This window comes from Chiloscyllium plagiosum, unplaced genomic scaffold (assembly GCF_037043375.1).
Source record: "Chiloscyllium plagiosum isolate Xiang-an unplaced genomic scaffold, Cpla_swu_hap1 HiC_scaffold_11, whole genome shotgun sequence".
NCBI classification, from domain to species: Eukaryota; Metazoa; Chordata; class Chondrichthyes; order Orectolobiformes; family Hemiscylliidae; genus Chiloscyllium; species Chiloscyllium plagiosum.
In genome coordinates, this window is record NW_028270149.1 from 5,248,262 (window position 1) to 5,260,685 (window position 12,424).

The window sequence follows — 12,424 nt, forward strand, 5'->3', positions numbered from 1 at the left end:
CTGTTTCCACACTGTAGGGAATCTAATCATATCTGTTTCCGAAATTTTGGAGTTAATCTAAGACCAAGTGGTTAAAATATTTTATTTGTAGCAAGGGAATGATGTGTAGATGAGGCAGAAGTATTTGAGTTTTGGTTAATAAAGATTCGAATAAAACTGGCATGTTTACATTGATTTAACAAATACCCGATTAGCTTTGTAAACAGATAGTTCTGTCTGTTATAATTTTATAGATAATTCTAATTCTACATAAAGACAAACAATGGTTGAAGGGTGACAAAACAAGCCAATAATTTGCCAAATCTTGAGGCTGAGGTTGCTCCCTGAGATAGCATGTTGAATTTTCTAAGTTTGAGCACAGCTGTCAGGAGATCTGGATTTGACCTCGGTCATTGAGTAGGTCATACTGTCAACAAAACATCGTCCAGTACATGGACTCTGTGGCTAATCATTGAACAACTGAGGGCTCCTTTCCATCAATTAGTTCATCCATTGAATTTCTATTTCCTAACAGACAATAATGGCAGAAATTGAGTTGTTATTAATTGTTAGTCTTCTCGGGCTCTTCAAGTTCAGTCATGGCGAAGGTATGTATATTTTCAATTGACTTCTTTAGCGGAAATTAAAATTCAATCAAAAGCAACATAGACTTCAGGATTTTCCGGAAGGAGTTTTGTTTTAAAACCTTTCACATTACTTGCTGACCCAGGGTACTACATGCTTTCTGATCCACCATTTCCTAAATTATTTTCTCCTTATGTCTTCCCCTCGACAGGGGACTACATTAGAACAGTGTGATTCTCCACTGAAGGGTGGGTGCTACAGTTACAGATTAGGAACATAAAAACAGCGAACATATGAGCAGGAGTAGGCCCTTCGACCCTTCAAGCCTGCTCCACTATTCAATACAGTCAGAGCTGATTATCCTGTTTTTGTCCTACAATTTTGATCCCCCTATCCTTAAGAACCAGACCTAACTCCTTGAAAACATTCAATGTTTTGGCCTAAACCGCTTTCTGTAGTAGTGAATTCCACAGGCTCCTCACTCTCTGGGTAAAGGCATTTCTCCCCATCTCAGTCCTAACTGGCCCACCCCAAATTCTTAGATAGCAAGCGTTGGTTCTGGATAGAATAAACTTGTGATGGATTAGAATTCAGTGTGCCAGAGTCTTGGGAGGGTGGCATATTTGTAGATGTTGGTTGTAACTGACAAAGCTGAAGTTAATCTGTTGCCACTGTTCGATACAACTTTATTTTTTGGCAGTGATGTGAGGTGGGCATGGCTGGATAGGCCAGCAGTTATCACCAATCCCTTGTTGCCCTTGGGAAGGTGGTGGTAAGCTGCCTTTTCAAAGTGCTGCAGTTCGTTTAGTGTAGGAAAAGCCACAATGTTCCTAGGGAGGGAATTCTAGGATTTTAACCCAGTGACAGAGCAGGAACAGTGATATATTTCCCAAGTCAGGATGGTGAGTGGCTTGGAATGGAACTTGCAGGGGGTGGTGTTCCCATGGATCTGCTGCCCTTGTCCTTCTTGATGGAAGTGTTAATTGACGACCAAAGCAAAATAGCTTTGTGAACCACTTCAGAGGGACATTACGGATTAACCATTTTGTTAACAAACTGGAGACACACATAGACTGAGACCAGAGAGATTTCCTTCTGGAAAGGATACTGTGAACTAATAAAGAATTTAACAACAGCATCGTGACCACTTTCACTGATGCAAATGTTCTAACTTTCACATTTAGTAAATTTGGATTTTAGAATCTTTGGATTGTTTGTCCTTTGGCCTTATATTTCTCAGAAAGCGTCATATCGTAAATCTCTCGAGGCTGTTGCCAGCTTTATTTGCTCCACTGTAACTATCTTTCTAACTCACGGCCGAATGGAAATGCTGATTAAACTGAAGCCTCTTCCATGAAGTAGATGTTTGTCTCCCATCAGAGAGACAAACTGATGAACCTTGTTCTCATTTCCTGAAAATAACAATTTCCCTCTGCCTCTCCAGGCCCACCACCTTCTCCATTCACCTTTTGACGGATGGGAAAGACCTTGAGTATAAAATATACATGTCCTACTTCTGGGGCAAGGTTCTCATAGTAAGGACCACAGGCAAATGTATTTTCTCCCACATACTGTTCTCTGTGCTGTCTTGGATTATGTAAACTCAGAAGAAAACACACTTGCTTTGTGAGTTCGTGGCCTCACTGGGGGAGATAGGAGCTAGGAACTGCTTCAAAGGCCACTATTTGATGCTGTATTATAATGTCAATGTGTTTTAATGCATTGATTTGTCAGAGGGATCTGTCCTTTAAAGATAAGTTGATTCTTACTGACCATTCTTGTGTAGTTGTCACCATACAGTGCAGTAACTTTCTAATCAGCAAAACAATCGTGATACATTACAAAATATAAGAAAATGTTCTCTCAGCCTCTGCTATCATATTTTGTACCAGGATTTAAATCAATTGACTTTGCTGGCTGTTAAAGCAGTCTTTGAAAGTTGATATTAATATCTGGACCTGCTCCTTTCCATCCAGACAGACACCTTGCTCTGAAATGGAAACGGGAGACCATTCTGCTCAGTCAGTTTCAAACAACATAGTGGGGCATTTTTCATTATAACAGCTATAATCATAATGAATGTATGGCTGGATTTCAAAAACCGTATGGACAATAATTCAGCAGGTTAATCCAAGAACAATTGATATTTTTAGCAACAGAGTGTACCTTTGGTGTAGTTTCTTGTTTGTTTACAAACCCAATTGACACTTAACAGGTGACATTTAACTTTGCACTAGAATAGCATTTCACTCAGTATCAACGGAAAATGCAGGAAATATACATCACGGTGGCAACATATTTGGAGATAGATAAAGAGTTTACATTTCAAAAATGTTGCTGGGAATTGAAGATTTCAGATCTAAAAGCAGACTGGAGAGACTGGGCCATTTTTCACTGGAGTGTAGGAGTTGAGAGTTGAGGTTTATAAAATCATGAGGGGCATAGATAAGATGAATGACAAGCGTCTTTCCCCAGGGCGGGGGAGGTCAAAACTAGGGGCATATTTTTAAGGTGAGACAAGAAAGATTTAAAAGGACCGGAGGGGCAACGTTTTTACACAGAGGGTGGTTCGTGTGTGGAATGAACTGCCACTGAAAGTAATGGATGCAGGTACAGTTGCCACTTTTAAAAGACACTTGGATAAGTTCATGAATAGGAAAGGTTTGGAGGGATGTGGGCCGAGCACAGGCAGGCAGGGCTGGTCGAGTTTGAGAACGAGGTTGGCATGGACCAGTTGGACTGAAAGGTCTGTTTCCATGCTGTATGACTCTATAACTCTATAATATGATGCACAAAACTTCAAAACCTATTTGATAATTCACTAAATTTAACAACATCGAATCACAGAACATTCTGAGGCTGTGCTATGCTAAGGACGTGCACTGAGGAGCTATTGAAGCTGCTCCAGTCCCGTGTTGGCTGAGTGTGACATTGTGCAGATTTCCGATGCTTTGTTCAGGCAGCACTGTGAATCAGAGCACGGCTGTCACAAGGAAACTGGATTAGATTAGATTCCCTACAGTGTGGAAACAGGGCCTTCAACCCAACAAGTCCACACCCACCCTCTGGAGAGTAACTCACCTTGACTCATTTCCCTATGTTTACCCCTGACTAATGCACCTAACACTATGGGCAATTTAGCATGGCCAATTAACCTAACCTGCACATCTTTGGATTGTGGGAGGAGACCAGAGCACCCAGAGGAAACCCACACAGACAGGGGGAGAATGTGCAAACACCACACAGTCACCCAAGGCTGGAATCGAACCCGGGTCCCTGGCGCTGTGAGGCAGCAATGCTAACCACTAGGCCACCATGCTACCCTGGCGCTCAGTGCCTGGGTGCAGGCCCTGACTGAGGGCAAAGCCATATACAGGATCAAGGTAAAAGAAATAACTGGGCACGGGAAGGACAGGCATTAGGAACATTGGGGCCAACATGGAACGTCCTGGGGAATGAGGAAATAATGAGAAAAGAAAGAAGGCGTCTTTATTTATCACCTCACGAGCAGAATACTCACTGGTATCATGCATGGAATCATGGGTCTACAAAGAGAGACAAGCGAAAAGATCATCTGTTTGATTTATACTGAGGGACAAATGATAGCCTGAACACTGACCCTTACTCTTTAAATAGTGTCATGGGATCTTTCAAAGGACAATCACAATTTAACACGTCATCCAAAGGAGGGCACCTCTGACAATGTAGCAGTCCCTCAGCATTGGCCTAATTTATATCCAAGCCTGGGGTTGAAATCCATGAGTTTCAGAAACTGTTAGGAATACCACTAAACCAAAGCTAAATAAATAACAGCTATGTAAAAGTATAGCAGTAATAGAAGGGATGGATGGTTCAGAAATCCAGAAGAGACTGACAAGCGTACATAGAGGGATACAGGAGATGAAAGGGACAAATGCAACTGAAACTGTGTAACAGGACCCGCAATCTCTGAAATGGTTTGGAAAAAAAATGGATTACTGTTCCCGTTGCAGACTCCTCATCCAGAGTATTAGCCCATCTGTCCTCTTCAGATGGACAGACTCCATATTTCCACCTTTTTAACTTATACTTTCTGGTGCACTTCTCATCTCTAACACCCAGTGTCCTTTCTGGGAGTAACATCACCTTTACTATTGTGCCAATTATTCTCTGTTGTCTCTCCCCACTCTATGAACCAATATGGATCCTTTCACATTCAACCATCCTGTCTGTCCTGGTTCCTGAGTGACCGACCCAGCCAGCCCCAGTCCCACTCTCCAGCCCTATTTCCATAGCCCTCTAACTTCATCACTTTCAAATATACATCCATCTCTCTTTTGGAACCTCCTGTGGAATCCCCCTCCCCCATTCTCCCCAGGCAGCACATTCCAAATCCAAACAACTCTGAGTAAAGAATCACTCTGAATTCTCTCACTGCCAAGTTTGATGTTGTGACCCCTAGTTACTGACATACTAACTAGTGGAAACAGAATATCCTCTTTCCCCTGTCAAAATTGTTCACAATTTTTGAAAACTTCAATAAGGTCACTACTTAATCTTCTGTGTTCCAAGGAGAATAAGCTCAATTTCTCTAATCTTTCCTTGTATCGGAAATATCTAATTCCTTGCATCATTCTAAGAAATCTCCTTCTTACACACTCCAGGAATTTAACGTCCTTCCTGGGTAGGGTGCTGGGAAATGGACGCAATACCCCAAATGTTCTCTGATATTCAGTTTAACCTCCTATTGTCCTTTTCATTCCTTTCAGTTTTTCTCCAAAGCCAAAATGCCAACAATGTCTTGCAGAGGCAGAAACGAGCCAACAGCGTTTTTGAAGAAATGAAACCAGATAACTTAGAAAGAGAGTGCATTGAGGAAAGATGCTCTTTTGAAGAGGCACGGGAAATATTTGAAAACAAAGAATCCACGGTAATGTTTACAGAACCATGAGTGAATTGTAACAAATGATACAAAGCAAAACCTGTGTGTTAAAATATTATTGTTAAAATTACTCCACTAATATTCATTCATGGTGATAGAATATATCGGAACAGAGATTAAGATAAATGTTGAGAATTGGTGCAGGAGTTTTTCTCAATATCTTCATTCCTGTTTCACTTCTTTGATGATCTCAAGCCAACTTCCAACTCTCAAATACATAATAAAAACTGAAAGAGCTGCGGATGCTGTAAATCTGAAACAAAAACAGAAATTGCTGCAAAACTTCAGCAGGTCTGGCAGTATCTGTGGAGAGAAATCAGAGCTAACGTTTCGGGTCTGGTAACGCTTCCTCAGAATCAATAGTAGCTCAGAAAATGGTGATTTATATGCAGAAGAGAGGGTGTGGGGAGGGAGTAAGGAGTAAACGATGTGGGGATTGAGCCCACAGAGATCCCTCTCTCTCTCTTTGAGCTCTATCCCCACCTATTGTTTTGAGGAAGAGTCACCAACCAGAAACGTTATCTCTGACTTCTCTCTACAGATGCTGCCAGACCAGCTGGGTTTTTCCTGCAATTTCTATCCTTGTCACAGACACGTAATCCTCCTCTCCTTCCAATCCATGGGTGTCTACGCATCCCAATCCCCCCCATTCACTGTGCCCCTACACCTCCATCAGCTCCATTGCCCCTAATCTTCAAGCCTACCTTTCCCTTGCATCATCAGCCCTTCCGTGCACTTCTGAGACCATTCCCTAAATGCTACATCCTTATACTGAGTCATAGTCATACAGTGATAGAGTCATACAGCACGGAATCAGACCCTTCCATTCAACCAGCCCAGGCTGACCATATTCCCAAACTAAACTAGCCCCACCTGCCTGCACTCGGCCCATATCCCTCCAAACCTTTCCTGTTCATGTAGTTATCCAAAGGTTTTTTAAATATTGTAACTGTAACACTTCCTCTGACAGTACCTTCCACACACACCCTTTGTAAAAACGTTGCCCCTTATGTCCTTTTTAAATCTTTCTCCTCTCCACCTTAAACATATGTCCCCTTGTTTTGAACTCCCCGCCTTCAGGAAAAGGCTATTTACCTTATCAGTGCCCTGCATAATTTTATAAATCTCTATAAGGTCACACCTCAGCCTCCTTTGCTCCAATGAAAGAAGTACCAGCCTATCCCAGCCTATCCAGTGTATTTTTATATCTCAAACCTTCCAGTCCATGCAATAACCTAAAAAAAATCTTTTTCTGTGCCGTCCCAGTTTAATAATATCCTGTACAACCTCAACATGGCGTCCCAATTCCTACATTCAAAGATCTGAGCAATGAAGGCAAGCGTGCCAAACACCTTCTTAACCACCCTGTCTACCTGTGATGCCACTTTCAAAGAATTATGTTCTCAAAAGTCTTGTCAAGCCTATACTATTAATTATGCTTCCATCACATCGATTTGTTTTGGCTCATCAAGTCTGGATTGGACACCAAGCATCAACCTATTCTTATCCTATTTTCCAGAATTTATACACCACAGCATTTCAAGTGCTCATCTAATTAATTCTCATAATACTGGAATGAATCTTGCTGACAACTTCTGCTCATTGCCTGGTCACTTCTTTGTGAAGTATTTAGGATACGTTAAATTTTTAGACTGTCCTGGGAAATGATGGGACAATTCACATGCAGCGGAATGTTTCTGGTTCATAAACTTAATATTATCATTTCTGACAACTGCATATCAGCATCTGAGTTATTTATACATGTGACATATGTATCCATATAATTTTCAATTTCTTTTCCAGGCTGAATTTTGGAATAATTACTTGGGTAAGATATTTTTAACAACCTTTTTAATGTTTAGTATTTAACTTTAACTATGTAACTCTTTAAATGAACCAGACTGATTCCTGGGATGACAGGATGGACATATGGAAACTGGATCGGTTAGGCCTATATTCATTAGACTTCAGAGGAATAAGGGGGTGATCTCATAGAAATCTATCAAATTCGAAGAGGACCAGCCAGGGTAAACACAGAAAGGCAATAACCAGGGAGTCCTGAACCAGGTGTCACAGTAAGGATACAGGGTGGACCATTTAGGACTTAGATGAGGAGAAATGTCTTCACCCAGATGGTGGTGAGCCTATGGAACTCTCTGAGGCCAGAACATTGACTGTTTCAAAGAAGGAATTATATACAGTTCTTGTGGCTAAAGGGATCAAAGGGTGAAAGCAGGACTGAGTTTGATGATCAGCCATGTTCACAGTGAATAGTGGGCAGGCTCGAAGGGCCGAATGGACTTCTGACGGTCCTATTCTTTTTGTTTCTCTGTTAACTTTTAATTAACTAAAGAGATAAACATCCAGCAGAAAAAGGAACTAACTTCAACAATTGTCAATTTTTTCCTGTTCTGAGCAATGATATACATGAAATTACACATCAACACGGCATTCTGAAGCAAAATCAGGTAAACAAATAAGATTTAGGCCTGAATGTCTTCCTGAATTGGGAATGTTGCAAGTTTACCTAAAACTATTTCTTCAACCAAATCAAAGCTTTCGTTTAAACGTTAATAAATCTGTGAAGTAAATTATAAATGAGAATGGTTGTACGGCAATCTAAGATAGAGGTCAGGAAAAAATTGTGGCTGTTAAGAGCTGCACCTTTTTTGAGGTATTTTCAGGGTTGGAGGTGATTTCCTCACATTCTCGGAGCAGTAATTACTGTTTTATAAGCTGTTGCATTGTTTTGGAACTTTGGGGAAAAAATGTCAGCACTACAGCTCTTTTAAAAAAGGAGGAAGGCAGACAAAGGCAGTGACCAGCAGGTAGGAAGTGAATCAACAGAGAAAGAATCCTCCACTGCTGTCTGAGCCAGCAATGAACCTTCACAGCTACTGCCTCTGCTGTCTGATTTCAAGTACCTCTGGACATCGGAGTTTGGAGGCTGGTACAAAGACAATATTAAAAGTCATCTGGATGGGGATGTGAAGAGGAAAAGCTTAGAGAGATATGGACCAAATGCTGACTAATGGGACTAGATTAATTTAGGATATCTGGTCACCACGGACAAGTTGGACCAAGGGGCCTGTTTCCGTGCTGTATATCTGTGTGATTCTACGATTTAATAAATGAAGTAGATCTGTTTGCAATGACAGATTGCTCTGTAACTAGATTTGAAGCAATTTGGGGAAAAAGAGTCCTGAATCTAAGTAAAGTACAAAGATATGAGGCGCAAATTGGCAATGATGGATTGGCAGTGGACAAGCAGTGGTTTTGATTTAAAGAATGTGTGTGTGAATTTACAACAATTATTCATTCCTGTCTGGCACAAAAATGTGTGAGGAAAGGTGGTTCAATCATGGCAGACAAAAGAAAATATTAGATTCAAAGATGAAACATACAAAATTACCAGAAAATGCAGCAAACCTGAGGACTGACAGCATTTTAGTGTTCAGCAAATGCTAAAAAAAAAGAAAGCTATTTTGATCAAGGGGGTAAACGTATAAAGATTGCAGTGAGTGCAGAAACTGTCTGCAAAATCTTCAATGGACTTGTGACGAGAGGAAGATTAATAAAGATAAAGTAAGAAGCTGTGGAGGGGAAAATGGGAAACAAAGGAATTGCAGAATAATTGAACACATACTTTGGTTCTGACTTCGCAAAGTCAGAACACGAGTAACCTCCCGGAAATGTTAGGCAACCAGGGGCCTAGTGAGGAGTCAAGCTGAAGGCTATCAGTATAGGAAGAAAACAGTTCTGAGGAAATTGATGTGGTTAAAGGTGGACAATGGTTACAAAGGCCCAACAACGTCTCTTCTTTCTCAGGCAGCTGAGGAAATTTGGCGTGATGGCGAATACCCTGCCAACCTTTGTGGGTGTGCCATCAAGAGCATTCTGTCTGGATGTATCACTAACTGATACGTCAACTGTACCATTCAAGATTGGAGACAGTTACAGAGAGTGGTGAACTCGGCCCGGACAATCACAAAGGCCAACCTCCCACCTGTAGAATCCATCTACCAGGTCCGCTGTCAAGGAAAGACTGCCAGCATTCTCAAAGATCCATCCCACTCTGGCAATGTTTTTCTACAACCTCTACCATCGGGGAGAAGGTACAGAAGCCTGAACACACACACCAGCTGGTTTTGAAACAGTTTCTACCCTACTGTTGTTAGAATACTGAATGGACTCACAAACTCTTAACATTCGCCTGTACCTGTGTTTTTTGTTTTACTGCTGTTTACCTATTATTTACTTATCTCCGCTATTTAACTCTGATCTGCCTGTATTGTTCACAAGACAAAGCTTTTCACTGTGCCTCGGTACACATGACAATCAATTCAATTCAATTCAATTCAATCCCCAGAGCCTGACAATCTACATCCCATTCATGATGAAGGGCTTTTGTCCGAAATGTCGATTTTACTGCTCCTCAGATGCTGCCTGAACTGCTGTGCTCTTCCAGCACCACTAATCCAGAATCTACATCCCAGCTACTAAAGGAAGTGACCCTGGAACTATTGGATGTATTGGTGGTCATCTTCCAAAATGTTATTGACTCCGAAGCAGTTTTCATTAATTGTAATGTAGCTTCACTCCAAGAAAAACAGAGAATGCCAGACCGATCAGCCAAACAGCAGGAGTAGGAAAAATACTGGAAACTATTATAAAAGATACGATAACAGAACATTAAAAACATTAATGGGATGACAACACAAAGGATTGGGGATGATATTTTGGCATGGTTTGAGAATTGGCTCACAGACAGAAAGCAGAGTGGGAAGAAATGGGTGTTTTTGCATGTGGCTGACACTGGGTACTGGGTGTTGCAATGGGACCCAGCTATACATGATCTTGAAATAACCGGATGAGGGAACTGAGTGAAGCATTTACAAGTTTGTTGCTGACACAAAACTGAGCAGGATTGCGAGAGGGGGGAGAATGCAAGGAAGTTTCCAGGTGAGTTAGACAAGTGACAGGGCCAACAAATGGCAGAGATAGCACAATGTGGCTAGTTATTAAGTTCTACTCTTCAGTGTGAAAATCAGAAAAGAAGCATTTCATTTAACTGGTGACCTATTGGGAAATGGGGATAAAAGGGGTCTGGGTGTCAATGAAAGTAGACAGACAGGTGCAGCAAGTAACGAGAAAGACAGATGGTACATTGGCTATCATTGGAAGAGGATTTGAGTTCCGAAGTAAGGGTGTCTGCAGTTTGCAGTTTGCAGGGCCTTGGTAAGACCATACCTGGAATATTGTGTGCAGTTTTGGTCTCCATACCGAATAGAGGATATAGCCGCCATACAGGGAGTGCAGTGAAGGTTCATTTGGCTGATAACTGGGTTTAAAAAAAAATTCATTCATGGGACGAAGGCATCGCTGACCAGACAAGCAACTGTTGTCCATCCCTAATTGCTCAGGGGGCAGTTAAGAGTGAACCACATTGCTGTGGGTCTGGAGTCACCTATCAGCCAGACCAGGTAAGGATGGCAGTTTCCTTCCCTGAAGGACATGAGTGACCCAGATGGGTTTTTCTGATTCATGGTCATCATTAGATTCTCAATTGCGGATTTTTAGTGAACACAAATTCCACCAACTGCTGTGGTGGGATTTGAACCCAGGTCCCCCCGAATATTACCTGGGTCTCTGGATTAACAGTCAAACAAATGTGGTGCAGATAAAGCACAGCAGGTCAGGCAGCATCCGAGGAGCAGGAGAGTCAACATTTCGGGCATATGCTCTTCATCAGGAATGTGGACCCATCTGAAGCTTCCCTCCCAGACACACCCCATTCCTGTAACCTTGCATTTTTCATGGCTAATCCACCAAACCTGCACATCTTTGGACTGTGGGAAGAAACCAGAGCACCCAGAGTATACCCGCGCAGACATGGGGAGAATGTTCAAACTCCACACCGAGCATCGCCCAAGGCTAGAATCAAACCCAGGTCTCTGATACTGTGAGGCAGCAGTGCTAACCACTGAGCCATCGTGCTTTTCTAATTAGGTGACTGTTCGTCAGCAAAAGCATGATGGGCTACATTGTTCTACAATTTAATAACTGGATTTATCAGAGCTGAAAAATGTGGTGCTGGAAAAGCGCAGCAGGTCAGGCAGCATCAAATCTGGAGAATCGACGTTTCGGGCATAAGCCCTTCTTCAGGAATGAGGAGAGTGTGCCAAGCAGGCTAAGATAAAAGGTAGGGAGGAGGGACTTGAGGGAGGGGCGTTGGGAATGCGATAGGTGGAAGGAGGTTAAGGTGAGGGTGATAGGCCGGAGTGGGGGTGGGGGCGGAGAGGTCAGGAAGAAGATTGCAGGTCAAGAAGGTGGTGCTGAGTCCGAGGGTTGGGACTGAGATAAGGTGGGGGGAGGGGAAATGAGGAAACTGGAGAAATCCGCATTCATCCCTTGTTTTATTTAACCAGTTCATCAGGGCTCACATTCAAGTGAAGTGCATTTTAGAAATATTCATACAAGTTTTTTCACAAGACTTTCAATAGTGCTTGTTCTTCTTGCTCAGGATGAGCCTATAATAATAGTCCTTCAAACTCTTCATTGCCAAAATGTCTCAACAGAAGGAAATGTGTGTTGACATTAACCTTGCCAATGTTGATGTGAATGTTAAGATATATTAAGATTTCATCTGAGGAAGCTACCAGAATTCCTAAATTCCAGGAGATATTTGTTTTAAATTTTCCTTTTGCTAGTTTGAAGTGTGATCTCTTGTCCGCATTTTAGAGTTCGGTTTGAAGAGAATGCCTGAATCCACATCTCCTGCATCACTTTCTACCTGTTCCTGTGAGCCCCTTATCTTTGTTAAACTCAAGTTTCTCCAGTCCCTCTCTGTTCACTGATGTTAGGCTGTTTTGAGAATGTGGTGCTGGAAAAGCACAGCAGGTCAGGCAGTGTCCGAGGACCAGGAAAATCGACGTTTAG

General features: G+C 42.0%; 1 protein-coding gene across 1 annotated transcript in view; it reads left to right on the top strand.

The window, feature by feature from the left end:
- Positions 1 to 449: 449 nt before the first annotated feature.
- The window catches only part of LOC122557440 (coagulation factor IX-like), a 32,305-nt gene continuing 20,330 nt past the window's right edge, over positions 450 to 12,424 (top strand). The window contains exons 1-3 of the mRNA XM_043705194.2: positions 450 to 587; positions 5,313 to 5,473; positions 7,289 to 7,313. Of these exons, the coding sequence (XP_043561129.2) occupies positions 521 to 587; positions 5,313 to 5,473; positions 7,289 to 7,313 (253 nt within the window). The 5' untranslated portion in view covers positions 450 to 520. The remainder of the gene's footprint in view (positions 588 to 5,312; positions 5,474 to 7,288; positions 7,314 to 12,424) is intronic.